General features: G+C 43.0%; 2 protein-coding genes across 4 annotated transcripts; one reads left to right on the top strand and one right to left on the bottom strand.

Moving 5' to 3' along the window:
• Positions 1-2,177: 2,177 nt before the first annotated feature.
• Positions 2,178-10,517, top strand: LOC133132393 (G protein pathway suppressor 2-like). 3 transcript variants are annotated; one of them, XM_061247818.1, is made up of 12 exons: positions 2,178-2,411; positions 3,044-3,160; positions 3,517-3,626; positions 4,845-4,957; positions 5,463-5,542; positions 6,195-6,274; positions 6,427-6,598; positions 6,769-6,852; positions 7,105-7,181; positions 7,531-7,626; positions 9,248-9,331; positions 9,544-10,517. In XM_061247818.1, the coding sequence occupies exons 2-12, from the start codon at positions 3,067-3,069 to the stop codon at positions 9,634-9,636; spliced, it is 1,083 nt and encodes a 360-aa protein (XP_061103802.1). In that variant the 5' UTR covers positions 2,178-2,411; positions 3,044-3,066; the 3' UTR covers positions 9,637-10,517. The 3 variants fall into 3 exon arrangements, with proteins under 3 accessions (XP_061103802.1, XP_061103801.1, XP_061103803.1); XM_061247817.1 differs by lacking the exon at positions 2,178-2,411 and adding an exon at positions 2,448-2,617; XM_061247819.1 differs by lacking the exon at positions 2,178-2,411 and adding an exon at positions 2,628-2,767.
• Positions 10,518-10,824: 307 nt separating this feature from the next.
• Positions 10,825-20,963, bottom strand: LOC133132395 (eukaryotic translation initiation factor 5A-1-like). Its single transcript, XM_061247820.1, has 6 exons — positions 20,611-20,963; positions 17,306-17,480; positions 14,443-14,547; positions 13,864-13,995; positions 13,387-13,459; positions 10,825-12,780 (listed from the first exon to the last, which is right to left on the bottom strand). The coding sequence occupies exons 2-5, from the start codon at positions 17,471-17,473 to the stop codon at positions 13,397-13,399; spliced, it is 468 nt and encodes a 155-aa protein (XP_061103804.1). The 5' UTR covers positions 17,474-17,480; positions 20,611-20,963; the 3' UTR covers positions 10,825-12,780; positions 13,387-13,396.
• Between the last annotated feature and the right edge of the window lie 4,687 nt (positions 20,964-25,650).

A 25,650-nucleotide genomic window follows, 5' to 3' on the forward strand; every position in this document is an offset into this window, starting at 1 on the left:
ACAATACTGGAATACATAACAGTCAAGAGTTAAATGAAATATAATTGAAAAAGAGCTCAAATAAAATACTCAATAACACATGATTATTTTAAATAGTGCTTGACAAGAACAGCAGAATTGCACCATTCTAAAGTGACCTTGAGTTTTTGCACGCATTAAGAGACACATGAATACAGCAGTGTACACAGATAAATACTTGGACATGATTGCACATAAGTGATCCAGGCTATGATGTTGTGGTCTACCTGCATCGCCGAGAGCTTCTCTGCCAGCCGGAGGGGCTGGATGGTGTCGAAGGCGCTGGAGAAGTCAAAGAACATGATTCTCACAGTGCTTGCCACCCTCTCCAGGTGGGAGTATGCCCTGTGAAGCATCTAGATAATGGCATCACCCACTCCTAACAATGCAGGATGTTTTCCATAATGTTGGGACTCTCTTCAAACCTACTGAAAGGTTGAAGGGGTACTGGAAAATCCCTGCTATCTATTCGGCACATCCTTTGAGCAGTCTGGGGCTGATACCATGGGGCCACAGCCTTGCCTGGTCAGCTCTTTTGGATGGCGGACAGGGGGACAAGAGGGGAGAGGTGGTACAGGGGGGCTGGGGGAAGCAGCAGGATGATGAGGTTATGTTTGAGGACAATAGACGTGAATGTGTGGCAGGAGGGAGGTGGTTGAGGGCTTGAGTTGGTGAGAGGGGGCTGGCGTAGAGTTCCTGAGTCAAACCTGTTAAAAAACTGGTTCAAGTCGTTGGCTCTCTCCTGGCTCCCCTCTGGCCCCCCCCACCCCAGGTCCTGATTGTTTGAGGCCAGTGATGGTATTTATTCCACTCCACACCTCCTTGGTGCTGTTTGCTAGAGTTTGTCCTACACCTTTTCCCTGTATGGATCCTTAGCGTCTTTAATCCTCCTTCTCTGGACACACAGCCTATTCTCTGTTCACAGCCAAGGCCCTATTCTTCTTGTTGAGAAGGAATTGAATATCTCTGGCAATCCAAGGCCTATTGTTGGGAAAACAACGTACAGTTTTGGTGGGGACTGTATTGTCTGTAGAAAAATGTTTGTAGTCAGTGACACAGTCTGTGAGCCCATCAATGTCCTCGCCATGTGAGCTTTAGACTGTCCCAGTCTGTGAGGTCAAAACAATCCTGTAAAGACCCCACAGCTTTCTGGGACTATACTAGGACAGACCTGGTGATGGTTGGCTGCTGCTGGACAACAGGCTTGTAATAGGCCACTAGGTGAACCAGGTTGTGGTCTGATCTATTACAGTGGGGCAATATGCATTATTGACATTTGCATTTGCATTTGCAGACAGCAGGTCCAGTGTTTTATTGTCCCTTGTTTCACACCTCACAATATACTGTTTAAATTTGGTCAGAGTGTGCGTGAGGGGGTCGTAATTAAAATCTCCAGAGATGAGGGCTTTGGAGTGCTGGGTCTGCAGTTCCACAACAGTTGAGTAAATGAGATTTTTTTCCTGTATTTCAGCAATTTAAAGATCAGTTCATGGGTAAATGTAAAGGGTAAACAACTTCTCTTGAATAAGATTAGTACCAGTCACATAAGTAGATGTGTTAGATAACCATACATGAACACACTGTGGAGTACAGACATAATTTACTGAAGGAAAATTTCACAGAAGAATTTGAGTGCCTTTATGTACAACATTCGTTTTACTTGCCTTTACAGTACATGCTCTTAGACATTCCATTTTAAGTGTAATTAACACAAAATTAATGTGTGACTGTTTATATTAGTTCAAATAAATTGTAAATTAAATGATATGGGAAATTAATCATAGTAATTCAAGTATTTATATTAATTCATGTCCATGTGTAACTGGTACCCAAATCATTCATAACTTACAATTGCTAAAAGCCAGACTACAGCTCTAGGGGGATTTTCTGAGTAATGTAATATAAAGTGAATATGGGAATAAAGTCGCCGTATAAAGAGGCCACGTTTAAAAAACTACCCAACAGATGTGTTAATTTTGGCATTGCTGCTTAATATTAGCTTGCTGACATTTACTGACATTAGCTGACATTAGCTTTAAAGTGGGCTCCATCAGTATGACCATACAAGATACAAAATTAATACACCAATCCTAGTCAATCGTGTGCCAACGTTGCTAGGATCTGACACTGAGCTAAATTATTCCATACGAAAAGCAGGAAGTGACTCTCACTGACACCGGAAGTGCAACGTACTTTTACGTCTCAAAACATTTTTGTTTTCTAACCATGTCCACTTGAGAAAATGGATATAATGCTAACTTGCTTAAATAAATGATAGTTTCATACGAAGAAAACGACACCAAACGTAACAAAACAAAAAATCTGTGAAGACAGATCCGCAGAAATATTTCTGAAAATATTCTAGCTATAATTTTTTGGTGCAACTTAGTCTGGTAAGCGATACAAAACGGACTCGCTAGCCTTTTAGCTAGCTAGGTAACGTTAAAACGACTGCTTATTTTTCTGTGCTCAGCTTGCTTGTTTAGGCAACGTTAGTTTAGTTTTTTAGACAATTGGGGCTGTGGGGTTAAAACAATATGCTAACTACTGCTAGTTGGTGCAATCACGATGACTGCTGTTGAACCATCTGTTTGCCTTGGTACAGATATGCTAAGACCTAGCCAGCAGCCAATTTTACTGTCAATTATTTAACTTTTAGTTAAGTGTTAAATGTATAAATGGGTTTAACGTTGTTAGGAAATTAAATCTCAAGTCACAATGATATATGTGTTCTAGTCATGTAGCACACGTAAGTTAGATTTAACATTTTTTGCAAGTATTTGAAAACGTAGTCCTCGTTATTCGGTATTCTGTTTTGAAGTGTGTACACGTGAATATCCATGGATATTGGTGTGCAAGTATATGTTTAGATACTGAACACTTGCACAAAGCGAGATCCTAGATCATATGGCGGGTAATACATAAAAGTATACATTAGTCCTGTGAACAATAAAAAAATAATGGCGTGTGATGAGATGAAATAGCATAACCACCTGTTTTGTTTGCCTAATGTTTCCTCCACAAGCTGGCCGAACCAATCTCACCATCATGCCGGCACTTCTTGAGAGACCCAAGTTATCCAACGCCATGGCACGGGCACTTCACAAGCATATCATGAGAGAGAGGGAGCGGAAAAGACAAGGTGAGTACCCCAATCCTACCTTCAATGGCCCGTTTTTAAAAAGCAGAATGTTCCCATGCCTCATCAACGACATTATTCTGGATGTATTTTGGGGAACAATGTATTATCATGAACAGGAGTATAACTTGCAACCCTGTATGTCTTGAGAAAACGTTGAATGGGGAAACGCTTTAATCCCCCAATGTTGTTATCCATTACTGACCTTCCCGGGACATTATTCTGGTTCAGGAAACCAGCTCTGCTGTTACTGCAGCTCATTTTATTTCCCCAATTCATCTTATTTTGAGCATTAACAGTGGTCTTTAACTGCACTCATGGTCCCCGCCAGTGACCTTTTCATTCTGTTCGCTTCACAGAGGAGGAAGAAGTGGACAAAATGATGGAGCAGAAAATGAAAGAAGAGGAAGAAAGGAAAAGGAAAAAAGAGATGGAGGAGAGGATGTCCCTGGAGGAGACGAAGGAACAGGTGAGAGAGGAGAAAAGAGGTGAAAGAAAAGTGAATGGAGAGGGGGCCTTTAGATGAGAGAAAGCAGTGGGATGGGCTGGGAGGGGTTGGGATGAACGGAATGATTTTGAAGAAAGGCAATGAAGGAACAAATCTCATAAGGAGTAAAGGAGTTGGTGAAACACCATGTACTAATGAGCAGGCAGCAGAAAGATTTTCCTGTATTATATGAATTGTTCTTTAGCCACTCGTACACCCTCATCTGTCTCTGTCTCCTTCCTCTCTGCATTCATCGCCCACTGGCTCCTTGGCCTCTCTCCCTTTCCCTCTGTATTTCACCCACTCCCTCACTCTCCCTTCCCCTCTCCCCCTCCCCCCCCCCCTCCCCCTCCCCCTCCCCCCCCCCCCCCTCCCCCTCCCCCCCCCCCCTCCCCCTCCCCCTCCCCCTCCCCCTCCCCCTCTCTCTGTCTCTCACCCCGCCTCCCTCTCTCTGTCTCTCACCCCGCCTCCCTCTCTCTGTCTCTCACCCCGCCTCCCTCTCCCTGTCTCTCACCCCCTCCCTCTCCCTGTCTCTCACCCCCTCCCTTTCCCTTTCTCTCACCCCCTCCCTCTCCCTGTCTCTCACCCCGCCCCCCTCTCTCTGTCTCTCACCCCGCCCCCCTCTCTCTGTCTCTCACCTCGCCCCCCTCTCTCTCTCTCACCCCGCCTCCCTCTCTCTCTCTCACCCCGCCTCCCTCTCTCTGTCTCTCACCCCGCCTCCCTCCCTCTCCCTGTCTCTCACCCCACCCCCCCTCCCTCTCCCTGTCTCTCACCCCCTCCCCCTCTCTGTCTCTCACCCCCTCCCCCTCTCTGTCTCTCACCCCCTCCCCCTCTCTGTCTCTCACCCCACCCCCCTCTCTCTGTCTCTCACCCCGCCTCCCTCTCTCTGTCTCTCACCCCGCCTCCCTCTCCCTGTCTCTCACCCCCTCCCTCTCCCTGTTTCTCACCCCCTCCCTTTCCCTTTCTCTCACCCCGCCCCCCTCTCTCTGTCTCTCACCCCGCCCCCCTCTCTCTGTCTCTCACCCCGCCCCCCTCTCTCTGTCTCTCACCCCGCCCCCCTCTCTCTGTCTCTCACCCCGCCCCCCTCTCTCTGTCTCTCACTCCACCCTCTCTCTGTCTCTCACCCCACCCCTCCCTCTCTGTCTCTCACCCCGCCTCCCTCTCTCTGTCTCTCACCCCGTCCCCCTCTCTGTCTCTCAGATCATGAAAATGGGAGAGAAGCTCCAGGGGCTGCAGGAGGAGAAACACCAGCTCTTCCTCCAGCTGAAGAAAGTCCTCCATGAGGAGGAGAAGAGACGGAGAAAAGAGCAGAGGTAAAGAGAGAGATAAATGAAAGGGGTAAAGAGAGTGAAACATGAACAGAGGTAAAAATAAAAAAATAAAAAATAGAGAATTTAAGAGGAGAAATTGATAAGAAAACAGAAATAAAAATCGAGAAAATAACCGATTAAAGTAGCGATGGAAGAGAACTGTTTCAGAGGATGGATAAGGAAAAGAACAGGTTAAAGAAGAGAAATGAAAAAACACTAGTGGTAAAGAGTAGAGGGGAAAAAACTTAATTGGCAAGAGAAAAGAAGAGCAACAGAGTAAAGTGGTAAATTACAGAAAAGAACAGGTAAAGAGGAGTTTTCTTAATCATTATTTGCCCGGTGTTATGCATAGTGTGGTAGGTTGTGCAAAATCCAAGCTGCAATTCATGTCTATGTCTGAGGAAGCCTTTTTAGCCAGTATGCAGTCTGTCCTTCATAAATACACATGTATGATGTTATAACCACTAACATCACTCGTTAATAGTGTCTCTCCCTGACTGTGTTTCAGTGACATGACAACTCTGACCTCTGCTACCTACCAGCCGAGCATGGCCATTCACTCAGGACAGCACCTGCTGAGCATGCAAGGTGAGACACACACACCGGCAATTTCCTTCAGTCATTCACAAGCTTTGAGCTGTTCAATAACTGTTTTATTCACGTGTCCCATTAGCCAGCCAAATGGCAGAAATTTGATTATTTTATCACTACTCATTATGATCAAGTTGGGATTTGTGGGAGGTGAATTATCCCTGATAACAGGTAGTGTTACCTGAGGGCTAATAGGTGTATTGGGAGCAGACTGTCGAAGATTGGTTTCCATAAGAGTATATAGGAAAAGGCTTCCCTTAACTAGCAACCATTTTACATTACATTATTGGCATTTGGCAGACGCTCTTATCCAGAGCGACGTACAGTTGATTAAATTAAGCAGGAGACAATCCTCCCCTGGAGCAACGCAGGGTTAAGGGTCTTGCTCAAGGGCCCAACGGCTGTGCGGATCTTATTGTGGCTACACTGGGATGTACCAACCTTGCCTGTCCCAGTCATGTACCTTAACCACTACGCTACAGGCTGCCTTAAGAAAAGACAAGCCCAAAGCTGGCTGTTGTAATGTGGAGTGACTTCAGTCAGGTGAAAATTGGCAATGCAAAGTTGTAGAGAATCTGCAAATGTCTGTTCTTCCCTGATGCCTCTCTTTCTTTCCCTCTCATTTCCCTCTCTCCCTCCTTTTCACTAGGCAGTCCAGTGAGTCACGGTCGACCTGGCGCTCTGTTGGGGGAACGCAATAAACAGCTGTTTCAGTCCCCTGTTGTTCCAGTGAGTTCAGAGCACAATATAGACTGCTGCATGCATATCCTTAAAAAGGCTTCTTTATGACTCTAGTATAGAAAGGAAATGGTGTGTGACAGGTTATTGGTGGGTTATTAATGTCACCTGATAGCTGATTGGTTTGAAATGTCACCTGACAGGGACGCCACTTCCAGACCCAGCCTGGCTTCAATGCTGGGAACTCTGAACATGGGCAGTATTCAGGCAGCCAGGCTGGACATGGGCCCTACGGAGTCTCCCAGCCTCAGCACTCCCCCTATGCCCCCAGCCAGCCTGTCCCAGTCAGCTACGCCAGCAGCTCCCAGCTTAGAGGTACACCTAAATGGAGAATATTATTATTATTATTATTATTATTATTACCTTTTTTCTAACTTGTGCATGGCTCTATACACACATGCTCTGAAGTTGACTTGAAGTTGACTTTTGATCTCTAGCCCAGATCTCTCACCTTCTTCTCCTCTGTCCTCTCCTGCTATCCCCAGGTGCATCAGCCTTCCAGGCGATGCAGTACCTCCCACACCAGCAGCAGGGCTATACTGTACACAGCCACTTTACCTCTCAGCCAGGTAAGGGTGTGTCTGCTTGTATGCGCACAACTCTTGTGTAGGGAAGCATGTCTTAACATGCCATGCTCTCAAAAACGTGGGGAGAAAACCGTGAACACCACGGTTAAGCTTGCGAAGAACAGCCGTTTGTATGAGGCTTTAGCGTGCAGTCCATGGGTGCCCGATCGACCAGCGGGGGTCACCAGAAGGCGATGAAGTGCAGACCCTAACCATTGCGGCCTCATATTGATCACCTTCTTTCTGTCTCCACAGGTTTTATCCCCAGTGCTGGCATCCCCCTCCAGAAGCAGTTGGAGCATGCCAACCAACAGTCTGGCTTTACTGACTCGGTTAGTCCACTATCCCCTAACTTTAAATATAGGAGGTGCAGTGGTTTAGGAGTATTGTTTCTGTATCTCTCTCAGCTTTTAATAATAATAATGTCTGTGTATCAGCTTTCATACATTTGCAGCAGAAAGTTTGTCACACTTTACAGAGACCAATATCACGTTGTATAAAAAGCAAAGTAATAAAACTGTGTATTAAAACAGAACAAGGATAGAAATATGCCATGAATAAGAGCAATTAAATAAAAGTGCATTTAAAAAAATGAAGGCAGTGAAAAGAAAAGCTGCAGAATGAAATGAGATGATTTGAGTGACAGACGCGCGTGGTGAGCGGGATGCCTTTGTGTTGCAGAGCACTCTGAGGCCCATGCACCCCCAAGCTGTGCACGCCAGTGCTGCAGGCCTCCTCCCCAGCTCCTCTATCGCCGTGCACATCCCCTCAGCCAAGGTAGAGCATCTCCACATCTACATACACACACACGCACTGATACACACACACACACGCGCGCGCACGCACACGCACACGCACGCACGGATACGCACACACACACGTACACACACACACACACACACACACACACACACACGCACGGATACGCACGCACGGATACGCACACACACACACACACACACTCACACACACAGGCATGGATACGCGCACACACACACACACGGATACGTACTCACACGCACACACACATGCACGGATACACACATGCACGGATATGCATGCACACACACACACACTCACACACACACACACACTCATACATGCACACATAGACACACATGCACACACGCACGGATATGCACACGCACGGATACGCACACGCACGGATACGCACTTGCACGCACGCACGCACATGCACTCATACACACACACGCACACACACACACACACACAGATATGCACGCACATGCATACATGTACACACACACACACACACACACACACACACGCACGGATACGCACGCACGGATACGCACACACACACACACACACACTCACACACACAGGCACGGATACGCACACACACACACACACACACACACACGGATACGTACTCACACGCACACACACATGCACGGATACACACATGCACGGATATGCATGCACACACACACACACTCACACACACACACACACTCATACATGCACACATAGACACACATGCACACACGCACGGATATGCACACGCACGGATACGCACACGCACGGATACGCACTTGCACGCACGCACGCACATGCACTCATACACACACACACACACACACACACACACACAGATATGCACGCACATGCATACATGTACACACACACACACACACACACATACGGACACACACACACACACACTCATACGCACACACACATGCCCCCATACGCACACACATGCACCCACACACACGCAGAAACACACCTTTTGGTCCTACAAGCCTGACCAGGCTGACAATCTGACATGGCATAAGGCTGGGCAAATGTCCGGGAATGTGCCATGCTAATACATAAATGACCAGTTTTTTTCTGGAGAATCAGTGTCTTGTGTAGGTGGGGCTCAAACTGTTGGTGATTTAAGCCTGTTCAACTCAACTGACCTACAATACAATACTGGCTGTAACTGGGTAGAACCAATCAGATCGCAAGGAATGACATTAACCTCAATTTTCAGTTGGACCTCTTATCTCCTGTTTATGAATTCTGATATGTAGATCTTAGTTGTTGTAATGCACTTTACATATATATTGTCTTGAATTATGCAGTGTTATCGACATATATCCTAATTGTGTGGTGAGTCAAATCTCTACAGCAATGGACAATAAAGTCTGATTGAATCTAGTCTTTCTATATAAGGGGGGTCCAATCTTATCGGAAGAGGGCTGGTGTGGGTGTGGGTGCAGGTTCCAGTGTCAGCCCAGCACCCACATCGGCCCTTTTCGGTTAAGACCGGAGACCCTTGCTCTAGATGTCCTAGAGCTAGCGACTGGAGGGATGCCCGTACACACACAGCTCTGCTCCTCCTCATTTCATATTGGATTTAAGCCCCCCTTTTGTGTGTGTTTTGGGACAGTCCGGTTTGTCGTACAGCCACCCTCCCCGCCCAGCTTCTCCTGGGAGCTTCCCCCACGGCACACCCCCACAGCAGGCCCATTCGGTGAGTCATCTGAGCCGCCCTCAGCTCACCTTATAATCTCACATGCTCAGTGCTAACATATCTGAATTGGTATGACGCACACACAAACACACCTCTATCAGGGGGGTGAAAAGTATTGTTTTGTTGTTCCACCAGCTTTTAACAAATGTATTTATAAGTTACAATAAATTAGCCTGCCGCCTTATGGGTCTGGTTTTTGTGACTCTCCGTAGGCAACCTTTCAGAGCTCTCCACAGCAGACTCCCCGCCACACCTACCTTTCTCACAGCCAGTCAGGTCAGAGATTCTATCACCACAGCAAGTGAACCTCTTCGCCCCTGGCCCAAGTGGAGTGGAGAGAATAAATCTCATGGTCTGTTGCTTTTCTTCTGAACTCGAGAACTTTGTTTACCTATCAGTCAGGTAATACAGGCCCCAGGTTTCTGTGGGGGCCACTAGTATTTGGCTTCATTGCTAAGCATCATCTCACCATTGTCTCTGAAGAGTGCAGAACTTCTCTGTGTATGTCGCTTATGTTTAAGATGTTTAGGGTTAGTGTAATCAGTATTTCCTGATTAATCTCTGCTGATGCATACATCAAGATTTGCTTGACATGATTTATATTGTACAGTATGTCTATGTCATTGTTTTAGTCCTTTGCTCACAAGGACACTGGACATTTAAGTTTCTGATTTCAGTCACAAGTAGCAGGTGAAAGATGCAAATCTATATAGGCCTGTATAAAATGAGAACTTTTTATACAGTCAATTTCTTAATTTGTGGATGTACAGGTAATGTACATTTGTGACATGCAGCTGTGATATGCAGCTCTGTGAATTTAAGAGTTGATCTACCCATAGACTACATCATTCTCTCCCCTGCTACACACACAAAGTAGTGAGTGCCATCTTTAATATCAAACATCAGTGACAATTTGCATTTTACAAATTATTCTGTAATGATTGTGCTATAAACAGGATAGACAGCAAATTTACATTTATTTTTGGTCTGTGATAAACTAATGTATCTACTATTAAATAAATGATTGTGAAAAAAACCTGTTTAGTTTTATCTTTTGCTTGTTTTTATAACCAAATACAATTGTTGGCAAATATGTCAAATAAAGCATAAGGCCTAACATTGCACCTTGTTCCACACAGGAAATCCAAGTAAATTTCTAATAAAAATAGTTTCAATGGCAGATTAACCAGGACTTAAGGTGTCAGAAGTTCTTTTAAAGTAGGATGCTGAATACATTGCTGTTGTTCTTTCCCAAAAAAGCCTATTGCACTGTGGGATCCAATGATTCGCTCAACTTTTTAAAGTAATTGCTGCCAAAACAAAAAAGTGTGTAATAGTGTGTACATGGTTATGTTCTTGTTGCATCAGATATAATGTTAATTGTTTTGGGTTCTGCTGAGATGATCCAAATATATTTATTGATCTCATTTTTTAACAACAGGATTATCACAGGATGGGAATGTTAATGTGCTTTTATTTCATAACACAACCACTTTAATCTGCTTGTTACCAGTTTTATTCAATTTATTTGAAGATGACATCGGAAGAACTTGTTCAAAAAAAAACCTCTAGATTACAGGGATTTGGAGAAAGAGGGGGAAAGCTGAGCTTAATTGATAATAGACAGTACCCAGACCCAAATATGAAAAGCATTAATAACTGAAGCGGGTCAATAAAATAACTGCACACAGCTCTTGTTGGGCCCTTGTCTGTACATCCTGACATTTTGTTCTCTTGATTACTACCAGTCTCATTTATATCCTTCCCACTGAATATTTCATTAATATAAATATTAACAGGAACACACATTCTTTTATTTAATTCAATGTTGCCATCGCACATTTTCAGTAAATGGGAGCTGAGGGATTTCTAAAAAAGTGAGGTGCCCCAGAACAGTGCAACACAGAAATGTGTCCCTCATTGGCAATTCATATGAATAAATATATGTATAAACATTAATACATACATAAATTTTGGTGCCATATGGATAATTGAGCACATTAAGCATTTGCAATGTGTCCTGGTAAAAGCAGTAACCCATAAAACATTCTAGAAAAAGAAAACTACGAAACAAAAAGTATCATGTTTACCATAGTGTTTAACGGGATCAATAATCGAAGGGAGGTCCTCTCAAAATGATTGTCGCGTGCTACTGTGCAGTCAAAAATGTAATTTAATCGCCCAAAAATCCAGGAAAACCCCTCTGTGTATAAACAGTAGTTTAGTGGTTTGCAATAGGACTCGTCAGAGTGAGCGAGGGACTGCATAGCGCAATAGCAGCAGGGTCTGCCCGCTGGGACACGGAAGTGAAAACAAACATTGGTCAGGTAAACTAAAAGAGGAAGGACCCAAGCACACTCAACATTTTTCATTTAAACAGCATTTAAGGAAAAGGCATTGATCACAATGTTACTTTTCATTCAGCTACATATTGAATGCATAATTATCTATATTTGTCTCATGGAAAAGGATTTTATTTTATGCTCTTTGACCCTAACATACTAAAAGCTGATTGGGAGGGGATAAAAAATAATTCTATAAAAAAATTCATCAAGGATTTAAGAATCCACTTGACCAAGTGGAAAACAGTTTGGCCAAATTATAGCTTAAGATACTGAATAAAAAATAAAGGAATACATTGTTGCAAAAGTAAAAAGCAAGTCCTTTCCTTAGTCCAGAGATCCAAGCTTGTGGTGGTTTCAGTGAAGTTTATGGCAGACTGTGTTACCGGTACTCTTGTTCAGGCTTTGTGGCTGAATTAGCTCTATTTGGGGAACAGTAGGTGCTTCTGGGAAATATTTACATCTGCTGTAGTGAGCTCCGATAATCACTTAAGAATGGTTACCCAATTAAGGGCTACCCAAACTGTAAGTTCAGGGTAGCCCACAAGGTCTGCTCCACAACTACAGCTGTAGGCAATGTTTGCTTTAACTGATTTGCAATGCAATTATGCAGTGTATGGTGGGGAGCACTGCAAATGTCAGGTTCTCAGGTATAGAACGTATTTGGCAAGATAGATCTGAACAGAACAAAGACAAATTTCACATGTAGAAGCCCTTAAAGATCAGTACAGAAAAGCCATTCTGCATTCACAGGAGGTCTCCTGGTCTCCTCCCTACCTACGGTGACAGGTTTAGTGTGAGAAAATAGATTCCTCCTTCCTGCCTTCATCTGCAGTGTGTGTGTGTGTGTGTGTGTGTGTGTGTGTGTGTGTGTGTGTGTGTGTGTGTGTGTGTGTATATATATATATAAAACCATAGCTACCATATATACATATACGTCTTGTCTCTGTATACTATTACTGAATATGCATTAAATTTATTGTAATTTCACCCAGGGGCGCTAGAGAGTAACGAAGATGAAAAAGATTAAGAAAGAAAGAGCGAGAGAATGGCAATACTGAGGTCTTATTCTCTCCTTTTTTTGGGTCCAATGCATCTTGTCCACCCCTGGAAAAGTAAAAAAAACAAAAAGGAGACAGAAAGGGAACGTTGGGATATTAAACTGAATGTACCAGATGAACTGGGAAAAACATAACCCAACAGTATTTATGCAACAGGAAACACACCCTGAAGTACAGCATCACTGCATTTAATACATTACATTCATGAATACTGCACATTAGGGTGACTTAACTAGTGGCCTAGAGTTCCTCCATCCAGCACAGAGAAATAGGCAAAAATGACATGCATAAAACATTTCAGTATCTGGGTGTTCATAAAACGCATTACTGTTGCGAAATAAATAGTCAAAATATATTTAATTTCACTTGAATTTATTTTAATGTGAGCTGAAATTTTTTTTTCTGTAATGATTTGTTAGAGTAACTAGTTCTGAACAGACAGTTTACCCACAAGTAAACTAGTATTTTAAAAAAAAATGAGTTAAGGCTACAAACCATCATCCAGTACTAACACTGAATAAAGTCATAGATAGAATCTCACATAACTCATAATCATTACACATTCACAGTGACTGAATGATACATTCTGCAGTGACTACTGGCATGCTTGTCATGGCTGTGGATGGCAGGAGGTAAGGAATGAGGTGTTTACCTGCAGCGTTTTACTTTGTAGTAGCTTTAACGGCCACCGCGCACTCTTCGTTCATTGCACACAGAACAGTGACCTGATATGGAGAGACAAGAGTCGTTGATGTAGAGGCCCAGAGCTCTTCAATTAACAACCTTCTTCACACCGATATCTCTTACAGTAGCCTTACACCCCTTCACTGCAAACCTGCCAAGCGGAGGAGACGAGCCATAAACCCACTCATTTTCTGAGACTACACTCTGACATTTTCTAAGCAATCATACTCTGTGAAGGCAGGTCTAATGCTATCTAAAACTATGAAACACAGGGAAGTGTTTGAACAGGGTGGAGGCAAGTGTCAAATACCTCACGTTACCGCAAAACCACCCTTAGTTAATCAGCTCTGTGTCTAAGTGAGCGTGTCCCTGTCATGGCCCATGAGAGCTACAATAACCACTAAAGGGAGAGGTGAGAATCTCAACCACGTTTGCATTCACTCACCGAGAGATCTTCTCCCTTTTCAAACCTGGAATTAATCTCACAGCCCAATTCTCCTTCTGGCAACTTCAGGTCCTCCCTCACCTGACCATCAGGCATGTACAGAGCCAGGTACCCGTCGTTGATGTTAAGCAGCTGGTAGAGATCACAGTATAGGGGGTAGAGAAACAGGGAGATGGATGGACAGTACAGGAGAGGGATGGACACACAATACATAGAAGAGAATGTGAGTAATTAATTAGACATTTGGCAAACTACCCCTCCATCCCCACCTATCTCAGCTCCTCCCCATCCCTCCCTTCACCCTGCCTTCTATAGGCCACTCAGAGGGGTCAGAGGGATAATGCATTCAAGATGCTATCACGACAAAGTACCTTTGTAACAACTAGAGTAGAGGTGCTTGATGGCTACTTTCTGGCTATGCTTCTAAGATCTGTGGGAATGACCAAGAAGCAGCAAGAAAATGTCCACCACTCACTGTCAACGTTTTTCTGTTGGTTGGTACCAAGATACTTTGTGGTTGGTGAGTCTGTTTTCTATAAGATGACATCAGTTTTATTCTCTATTGTCTCTGATCCGTACATTGTAATCATTCCGTTTGATATTGGGGACGTCCATGTTGTGAGTGGAGGGACAGATATCCTCATATTTCTTCCCGGTGAAGATGTCTATTCCGATCATGTGGACCTGTAAATGTAAGCAAACAAAAACTTTCACACAAATGAAGACAGAGATGAAATAACAGACCATTCCATTATTCCCACACAGATGACTAGATGTCTCTCTCTGGGGTCTGCAATTCAATCAAATGCTTTAATTGATTGATTAAAGCTATCCAGGACCAGGCTGGATGATCCCTGCACTAGAGTCCACACATATTTCCATTTCTATTGAATTCACAAAATCTCTCTGAACATTATGGGCATTTCATTCCCTGAACTGATGGAACAGGCCCTGAACATTGACACTGACTGGTGCACACATATTTTAACTCCTGCTTCACTCTACTGTACTTCCTGTTTGAGTTTCCATGGACACACGGAGATGCATTTCAGGTTATTAAGTCTTACCCACTGGATCAAGATTGTTTTAGGTACTTAAAACCACACAAATATCTTATGGATATCATGACTAAAATAAAACACTGGAAAGGTTTACTGTATGGCACAGCAGCTAATAAAAGGAGATCAGATTTTTTCCTACATAGAAAAATTGTTGCAAAAATGTGCCAAAGCAGAAAAGAAAAGAAGTTAGAAACTAGTTAGACTATAGATTATGTTTTTGATGGCACAATGCAGCCCTCTGATAATCTGAGAAAAGCAAAGCGACAGAGCTGCAATCAGAACTGCAAATGGATGTCATGGGCAAAGGCAAGGCCTGTTGTGTTCTTTAATCAATGATGCCAGCATTTATAATATTTCAATCCTCATCATTAGGAAATATATTCTTGCTTTTGAGTTGAAGGTCGCAACGGCTTGTTTGTACAGAAATGCAGACACAAACAGTTGTACTATGGAGCCTTTTTTCCTCATAAACATTTGGTGGTGACAGTTATGATGCTCAGGGATATTGTAGTCTAAAACAGCTCTTTTTACTTCAGTCCAGATTTTTATGGTTCACTCAGTGCAGTTATCCAGCCAACTCAGTAATCCTGTTTTGTGATGCAGGCCCCTTGTAGCAAGTCTCACAAGTTCAGATGACTCAGAACATCCAAGATATCCTGTGCTTGGTTCATGCTTGGTGAATGGGCTGTGCCCGTCTATGCTACTTAACATTTACATTACATATACAGTATATTTAGGCATTAGGAGGCACTATTAACCAGAGCAATTTCCACAGCTTACCGTATTGTTTAAATACACAATTAATGTTTTACTAAAGAAACTCAGACACCTTGTTCAAGGGTACAGGTGCGACCACAGTTCCGGAAATTAGACCTGCAACCTCTACCAGCCTGATTCCCCAACATTATGCAACACAGTTATGTGTGAGGAAGACCTGATGAGAAATGTGGCAGAACTGGTCCAGGAAATTTTTGGCATGATGATCATTTAATGTTAGAGGCAAGTGCATTTTCTCCAAAGAACTGCATAGCCCAAGAGCTATCAATCAACACTGACTGTGGTCTATAGCAGTTTAGCAGTACTGTTCTGTGGGAAATGCCATTCCTTTATCTACAAATGCATTCACGTGTACAACCCATTTCAGTACATTCTACACCCATGGCAGCTCCAGAAGAGATTGAACCGCAGCTGATTTCTGAATGAAACATCACGCCGATTTGTATTTGTAATGTTTCCACAGAATTATTCTGGTCATTCAGCTCCTTAAACTGAAAAAGAAGGTATAACTCAGGCTTCAGTTCAATCAGATCTGTGATTAAACAGCTTGATAAAAACACTACGGTAGTAGAATTAACTTCTGTCATTCATCACCAAACTGAAACAATTTCAAAATTTTCAGATACTGGTAAAAATGTGAAAACACTCCTGAAGAATTTTAAAACTTGTTACTAACTGCACAGTATCTCAAAGATATAATAATATGAAAGAATTTGGTTCAGAATATAGGTAAAAATGTGATGTTTCCTTTCAGTTTGTCAGCAATCTGGTGAAGGATTAATGTGTTCAGCAGGCTTGGAGCTGCAGTGCTGTCTGCAGCAGTTTGGGTTGCTGGAAGAGGCCTGTACTCTCCATTCCTCAATCAGATGTAATAAGGCTGTGAGTTTGATTCTCAGCTATAGTACTGCCGTTGTAGCCTTGAGCAAAATACTACCCCATAACTTCTTTAGGGAAATATCCAGGATAGTATGCAAAATAACCATTTGTTTTTAGGCAAATAAAATGTCTCTCATTCGTTGTAGAAGTCAAGCATTAATTGTCCTGGTAACATTATCAGTAGCATCCAAAAGAATTACTGAAACGGGCTCAGAGAGGGGTCTGTATTTCAAGAGGTATGAGGGGATTAGGGGATCAATGATGAACTCACCCAAGAGTACAGTGTTGGGCCGTGACTGGTATTACAGTCACTTAATCTACTTTTCGCATACATTTTGGCAAATTTATTTGCTATTGAATGCTCACTTAAAAAAGATTTTTTATGGGAATCTGGTAAAATGTAATGAATTTGCTTTTGAGTGTAGTATGAATTTCAAATGATGCTATTATAACAGGTGAAGAAGTTCCTTTCACAACTACACACCAGAAACGTGACTGACACTGTGCTACCTCACAGGAGGACTGTGACAGCTCCAAACATGGCTGCTTTCGCTAGCCTCAACTGCGCTCGGTCAAAAACTGAAGTGTTTGCTGTAGAAACACAGGACGACTGATCTATCTGAGACAAGCAAATGGAAATGTTGGCTTGTTATAAACAACTACGCAAATGCCCCAAAAACGACACACACTAACAAAAAAAAACAAAAAAACAAAAAATCATTACTAACCTTAGCATGACCATGTTTGCCAGTCTTAGAGGTGGACATTTCCACAATCTTGCAGGCCCGGCCCTTCAGGACAACGTGTCCGTTCTTGCGCAGGCCAGAGCACTGCGTGGGGTAGGTAGAAGATGCCCCTGCATCAGCTGTCTGGAAGTCCAAATCTATGTCCGCCATAACAGCACTGTAGAAGTAAGAAGTGAAGCACTACTGGTCATTAATGGGCCTAGTAACGTCGCACATAGGCGCTATCCCTTAAGCAACCGCCTAAGTGATAGTTTGTGGCACACGCCTAGAAAAGTAAACTTTGGTAAGGTATACCTTTCGAGGCTTCGTAAAACGCTAAGAGACAGCGTTATCGGTTATCTGTTTGTTATCGACCCTTTGCCTGTAACTTCAACTTCATTTTGGATTATCCCTGTTATCTCTGTTTGCTGCCTATTCCCTGCTGATTCTGTTTGTTGGCAATCGACCTTCGTAAATAAAGACGCTGAACTCACTTCTGCGGTCTTGCTACTGGGTCTAATTGTTCTGAACCCTGAAATTAGTCAGATTTCTTATGCATTTTAACAAGCAATGCTGGCACGGATGACTACTACGTCCGTTTTATGGACTAGAACTAAGCAGGTCATGGGTTCTGAGTCATTCCTACAAAATGTATTACCAATATTCATTGTTCGTAATTTATATAATGGGCCTGCAAGCTGCTTGCCAAAGACATACACATTTTAATGTTTTGGGGAAACTTCTGAAGCCCTTTAAAAAGAAAAAAGTATTTTTACAGTGAATTAATTTGAATAAAGTACACCAAGGAGGGGACTGGTTCAAGAGGTTTAATCTGGGGCTGCTGGAGGCAGGAGGCCATCCTGTTAAGATGGATGGATGGGCTCCACGGTCTGGTATCGAATTTGAACTCTGCCAGTGCTGACTGTGGCTGGTAGCACAAGGTGACAGTCAGGGATGGGTTTCAGTTGGCCTGAATGACAGTCTCACCTCAATGCTTTTACTCATAGGTCTACCTAATAAAGTGATGTGAGTGTATGTGTAACAGGGTGTTTCAGGTTAACACCCAAATTCAGGCATCTGACCCAGCCACTGCAACAACAAAATTTCATCTAATCTGTCTTGTAGACTAGCACATAGAATAAAGTGGAACAAAAATAGTTATCGGCCTATGTTTGGGGTTTCTGAATGTGGACAGTTGGGGCTAGCTAGCTGACTGGGCAATCTGGTAGGCTAGCTAGCTTTACTGAGCTAGCTAGCAATATGACTCGGCTATTTACATTAATCAATCACAGTTTTGATAGTGATCTCAAGGAAATCCAAGTTTAGTTGACATTCCTTGCTGTCTAGCTTTATTTGGGGGCGCCATTAGCTCAGGAGATAAGAGCAGTCAGAGGGCTGCCGGTTTTCTGATGAGCTGGTTGGTGCATTGCATGGCAAACAATTGCCATTGGTGTGTGTGTGAGTGGGTGAATGAGAGGCATCAATTGTACAGCGCTTTGGATAAAGGTGCTATATAAGGGCCAACCATTTACCATTACTAAATCTCCTGACTCAGCCATTTCCCTCAGTGCTCAAAAGAGACTTTCTGACTTTGACTTTTAAAAAGTGGAAGGGTGTCAAAAGTGGAGGAGCCACTGGACCCTGTTTTTTTTCTACCCTGACCTCAAATCCCTCAATATCATGAATCTCTGGTGGATGACATCACAGCAAGTGATGGTAACTTCGGAATGCAGCTGTACAGGGATGTCGTTTAGAGTTCTATTCTCAAGCTCCCCATCTCACATAACTGTCCTGGCTCTCAATTTAATTATTAAAAGACACAATTACCAAAATAATTACAATAGCTTAACTTTAAATTATGCAGCATTGACAACATGCTCATGCTAACTTATTTAAATATTAAGTGGGTGGGATACGGTGGATGAGTGAATGCATATAGATAGGCTAATGGCTCTATCAGGAAGAGAGGGAGAAAATCTAAATTAAGCAACAGAAACCTGGGTGGCACCTGTTAACCGGTGACTGCATGAAACGTAGTTTGGCTGCTGAACGTGTCCAGCCATCAATCTGCAACATATGTGATCTCAGGTAAGATTGGGGGCTCCATTTTAAAGACTCATATAACGAGCAAATAACCTAAGGTTAAGTTTTAAATTAGGGAAGATTAAGCGTACCTATGTCTTCTTATAAACCACCACGCGCCTGAACGGGAAGGCCAGGGCCAATCGTTCACCGGTTGGCCACACAGCTACGAAACCATGACGTTGTAAAAAGAAAAGTCCACTAATTCGCACAAGTTATTCCTTTATGTAGAATATAATTATCACTGATACAAACAGATTGTGTGACCCATGATTCAAATCCAGGCATCTAGGCTAGTACAGCGCATAGGCTAATGTACATGCCACGGAATATACGTTGCTCTACTAATCGAAGCAGAGCTAACTTAATCCACAAGCAGCATTTGATGTCTTTTCAGACACGATTAAGTATTATAAACGTTCGTATAGGCTAATACCACTCCAGCTATCCCAGTGGATAACGTTTGTGTTTTTCTTGCGGCCTGCCTGGTAATGAACAGGCAATCCGTACCGCAACTTGACTGAGCGTTGATCAGGGTAGAACTACTGAGGCCCACGAAGAGGGGAACTTTAACCGAGGTTATCAGTTTTAGTGCTGGAGTTTACAGAATTGATGCGCGAATTGCCATGGCATGTGTCACACGAGCATTATAGACCATTGACAATAGGGGTGCGCCAAGCGTGGATATAAACTGCCGCACTGTGCCGTGTATAGCCTAACGTTAATCTAAAACCCCATACCACAATTAGGCTAGGCTAACTCGCGGATGGATGTGACATTTTAATATCTATAATTGTATTATTAAAACTATCCGCTGGAATTACGCCTTTCAGAAATAATAGTCTAATAATAATAAACTACATATTCTGCTCGGGGTTTTCTGTGGGAGGTAATCTAACCTACGGGAAGATATTTAGTTGAAAATGTAGTTGGGCTAACTACCATTGGAGCCTACATTGCATTATACTTATTTTAAACTGTTTCACTGAACGATTGATCATAAATCAAACAAAACTCGGCAATTGAACAATCATAACAAATATAAAAATGGGAAATGGTAATTAGACTTAGTTATTGAAAATAGCTTGCTAACAAGTAGCCAAATTAGCTAACTTAGTTTTATCATTATGCAATGACAGTAGGTTAGGCTCCAGAAACCACGGAGAAAGCAGCTGGTGAGAGGAAGGGGTCCACGCATTGCAAATATTCTTTACTAAGTTACTCACCCGGCTTGACAAACGTTTCCAATATTAATGTGTTTTTTGGATGTCTATGTTTCTACTCCCACTTCCTGTTTCTGCGGTGCCCCTCGTGTTTGCTTTTGCCGTCGTCCCGTCTTTTTCCCAGTCGCCTCCTCTTTTCTCTTCTTCCTCGTATCTCACTCGTTATCTTTTATTGTAACACTCACGCATCGGTCGCAACAAACCTGACAGCATGGACCCAAAACTCTCGCTGACCATTAGTCACTCACACGTCCAAGGTCTACCACTCGCACACTCAACCAGTCAACCACAGAACCGAAGCAGGATGAGAAATCCACCGTGATGGCCTCTCCCAACTGCGCAGTCGCGTAAATCCTCATAAACTGATGTAGGGGCGGGTAGTCTGTGGCTCCATTTAGGTGTGCCTGCTTGCCGCGTCGACCTACCTGTGCGTAACGGCAAGGCTGGAGTCCTTGCCCGCCCGGTGCAACCGGTTCGTTAGCCGATGGGGTTTTGGAGCCGAGCCAGACAATATTTATAAAAAATACTTATGAATGTGAATATATGAATGATGTTGTAGCAATGCAATTTATAGTGACAAAGCAATACCCGCTAACATATAACCCGTGCTTTCCCCCATTAATTGCAGTATCAGCCGCAGTCCGCAGGTATGAGGAGGTGAGGCCTTATCCATTCCTTCTTGGCTGACTGCAGACAGCCTTCCAAGTGACTTTGCGTACAACACCTACGCACTGGGAAGGGCGGCTTCAGATATGACGGTTATTTGAAGTAGACGATAAGAGACTAATTTGTAGTAGGCCAGTTAAAAAACTAGGATACGTTATAGGTACTCAATGGCCGTATTCTATGGGGTGCCGCCAAGAAGTCAAGACAAAGTAATAAAACATTTTAAAAAATAAATAATTGGGAGAACGTTATTAAAGTACCCTTTTTTCTCATTAATATATCTAACTCGAGTTACAAGAGGTTTTAAAAAGCTTACGTAAGGCACTGGCTGGTGGTCGCCCCTGGAGGAACCTTACCGTTTGCGGAGCGGACCGATGGGTTAAATATAGACCACTGAAACATGAATCCCATGACCTATGCGCTGAAAGCCAGGGCGGGGAGGTGAGGTAAAGTGGGGGACAGACAGCGATACTTTGCTGAGGGACCAACGCTTCTTTTCCCATAGTACAATCACTGCTGATTTTGCCAAATAAAGTGGTGTTTAATTTATCACCGACTAACTGCATGGACTCAAACGCTATTCGCACAGCAGGGAAGGTGTATATTCTGAATGACTGAGAGAGGAGAGGTCTGTGACTGCAGTGTATAGTGACATAAAATATCTTAACTATGAAAATGCTTTCAAAAATTGTTGCATATTGAACATTTAATTATGACTAGGCTACTTATTACTAATATTCAAAGTGCCCAGTACTCTATTTGAAGGAGCAAAAGCATCTCACACAAAGCTGACATGATTTATGTTTTCAAATATTTATCTACCACAGTCCAGTGTCCTCATAAGTGTAAACTGTCAGGTTCTGTGTTTTTCGTTGTCTAGTTTTTGTCTAAGTGATTAGCATTACCATTTATTGTTACCCTCTGTCAGTTCATTCATTCCCTGTCATTTGTTTCACCTGTCTTCCACTTCCTGATTGTTTCCCCACACCTGACTGTCATTTCCCTCTTGTTACATGTGTATAAAAACCCCTTTGTTAGTCTAGTTTGTTTCCAGATTATGTGTCCTAACCATACTCACCAGTGTTTATTTCTGATTGATTCCTGTTTTGTCTTAGACTTTGGGCTCTTGCTTTTTCTGTCTGTCTTATTTGGAACCGCAGTTTATCAACCCTTTTTGACTTTCATTTGTTTGGTTTGCCTGCTTGTTATCAACCCTTTGCCTGTGACTTCAACTTTGTTTTGGATTATCCCCGCTATTCCTGTTTGCTGGTGTATTGACCCTCTGTCTGGGCACTTACTTACAAACTGCCTATTCCCTGCTGATTCTTTTTGCTGGATATCAAGCTCAATTTGTATACACTGCTGCCAAGTTTGCAATAAAGACTTTGAACTCCATCCTTTGGTCTTGCTACTGGGTCTGTTGTTCTGGATCTGACAGATTTTTAGATCATTTATTTATTTTATGGAATTCAGGTCTCCATGGAAAATTAGATCTCTATCTCATGGGATTTACCTGAATAAATAAAAGTTAATACACTTTAGTAAAAACCAATTGCAAAGCCATTTATGGCAAAGATGGGATGAGAACCGTAAATCCTCAAATTGTGTCCGGGGTCTTTTATTTATTTAGGCTGCACAAAGCACAGGCCTTTATTCGAGGCAGGACTTTATTTCTTATTAGGCTTCTGTTGTAGAATTTTATTCTTAGAAATAAAGTAAAAGGCTACACTTAAAGTGGGCCAACACTGTTCAACACGTCCTGTAACCGTTCAAAAATCAATTAGTGTAGGCTAATCAGGAAACACCGTTTGGTAAGTGATAGTGTCAGTCTTAACAGACTTAGTTTATTGCAAATATTCTCAAACACAATAAATCACATGCAAGTCCAGAATCCATAAAATAACTTGCCAGACACGCCTTCATGAACAATAACAAATTAGCATAGATAAGTTAAGGATCTTTTTTTCCTAAAGTGCGTTTTATTGTGAGACATGCGTTTCGTTTGGAGCAGCATACCGGTAGGCTATCAAAAGATTTTCGCTTTGGTTTGGGATTTAATTTACTTTTGGACTGTTTGATTCTATTGCTAAATGTTTGGACTGATGGGCACTGAAATCTGGGGGGTATTTGATGGTTTTATGTAGTTGAAAGAGTTTCGGGATTTCCACCCGTCTGTTTATTGCGAGCCAAGGCAGCCACTTTCATTCATTCATTGAACGTGCGCTGTGCTGTAAATACATGGAAACCTTATTGCGTAGCCAAGTAGCCTAAATTGAGTTAATTTTTAATTTTGCCTGATTTACTTTTTATTAAATTCATAGGCTGGAATGCCTCACGGCAACAATTGTGTTTAAATGTATACTGCTTCAGCCTTTGGCAAGCGACGACTGGTAGCTTGAGAGCAACGTGTTGGAGACCCATGGTGTAGGACAACGACTTTTCATTGGCAACAGTATTAAACCAACCAACAATATAAAATATTAAGAAGAGCTCTTTTATTTCATTGAGTTAAATTGAAACAATGTCTTCTAGTGCTCACGGACTGATAGCCCTACTGGTAGGCAATATTTCCCCGGCTTGTATTTGGGGGCCGGCCTTTATTTGTCCGAATCGACCACGCCCCTGGCTATTATCCGAGGCCCGGTTTCAAATAGAATCCCGGACACAATTTGAGGATTTACTGTATGTATATGCAACAAATCGCCAACAAATAAAGTGGCCACATTCATAAGTAAGAGAATGGGGGCATCATGGTGGTGCAGTAGATCTGTCACTCATCTCACAGCAAGAAGGCCCCAGGGTCTCCACTGTGTCTGTGTGGATTTCCTCCAACCATCCAAAAATATGCATGATAGGCTAATTGGAGAGTCTAAAGTGTGTGTGTGTGTGTGGTGACCAGCATGAAATGTGTAGGGTCCTGCCTCTTGCCCAATGTACACTGGGGACAGGCTCCAGCCCCCGCATGACCCTGACCGGGAATGAGCAGGTTAGATAATGGATTGATAGATGGATAAACAGTGAGAAAGGCAATAAAAAACAAAAGTGATTGTAAGAACATGGCACAGTTCTGATGTACAAGACAGTAGGCTTATGTAATGCAGCTGGAACACATGGTAATCCCACATCAGGGAAGTCAAGTAGCAGGTTGTCTTTTCCACTTACAGCTAGCAGTTTATGGTGGTTGTGACGGTTGAATTGATTAGTATCCTTTGCATGAAATGAGTAGGGTCCTCGCACGGGCCGCCAAATAACGTAGGGATTTTACCCTCTACGAAACCGGGGCGCCAGCTAATGTTATATAGCAGTATAACTGCAAAAAGTAATCCGTCTCATAAAATCACTGTTATCAGAAATATCTAACCACAAATTTAGTATTTTAATTAATTAAAATAACCAATATTAATGATTAAACATACCGATAACCTGAAGGTTGGAAGTTCTTCGAAAGACTGCTTTAACTCGGCTCTCATGTCTATGTGACGCCAAAACAGACACCGGGTTTAAAAAAATATTTTTATTAAACAAACGTACAAACACAGAACAGATAAACTAACGGGAAGTTAGTAGGGTGTGCGTGTGTGTCCCTTGGACAAAGGAAAGGTAAATTGGGCGTGTCAATGATAGTTAGCTGTGAGAAGAGACTACTCGCGTAGTTTTACTCTAATTACATACGCGAAAGACGGCGAATCAATTCAGGTATATATATGGCTAACAAAAATACATTCAAACGGTAAGACGGCAAATATAGAACACAGATTCACAATATCAGTCAAGACTAAACACTGGCTATGCCTGAATGTTTGTTCTCTTACTGATTCCATACGCATTGGATCCAAAGACGTGCTGTCCTTATAGGAGCCGCGATGGTGCTGTGAATGCGTGTCCTGGAGAGGTGCGCAAAGCTGGGGCGTTCCCGTCTTAGCCGCGCGTTGCTGTCTGGTCCGCTCGGTTGCTGGAAGGATGTTCGCTGGTCCTTTTTCCGGGTGGAAAAGTTCGTTGATGATGTTCCTTGTGTTCCTTGGTGAGCTTTGCGGGGGTAAACTGATGTAGCGTTCCGCGTACACCAGTTTCCACTCGCTATAGGCCACGAAGTTACCGCGAGGTAACTAGGTGTGTCCGTAGGCCTGGTAGTGCGCTGTGCAGCATTCAGCCTCTGTCCGAGTCTCGGAGCAGATGAGCTGGAAGCGAATGGCCAAAAAGTGGTACGTCGAAGAAGAGGAGAAAGAGAAAAAGAGAAAGATCCCGAGAACATGTCTTGCTTTTATACGGGAAAGTTTATTGCTCCCGCCATTACGGGATTGGCTGAACCAAGCTAGACGTCATGCGGGGTGGACGTCGCGGAATTGTCCTGTGGGATTGTGGGAGATGTAGTTCCTA

Source organism: Conger conger, chromosome 7, assembly GCF_963514075.1.
Source record: "Conger conger chromosome 7, fConCon1.1, whole genome shotgun sequence".
Taxonomy (NCBI): domain Eukaryota; kingdom Metazoa; phylum Chordata; class Actinopteri; order Anguilliformes; family Congridae; genus Conger; species Conger conger.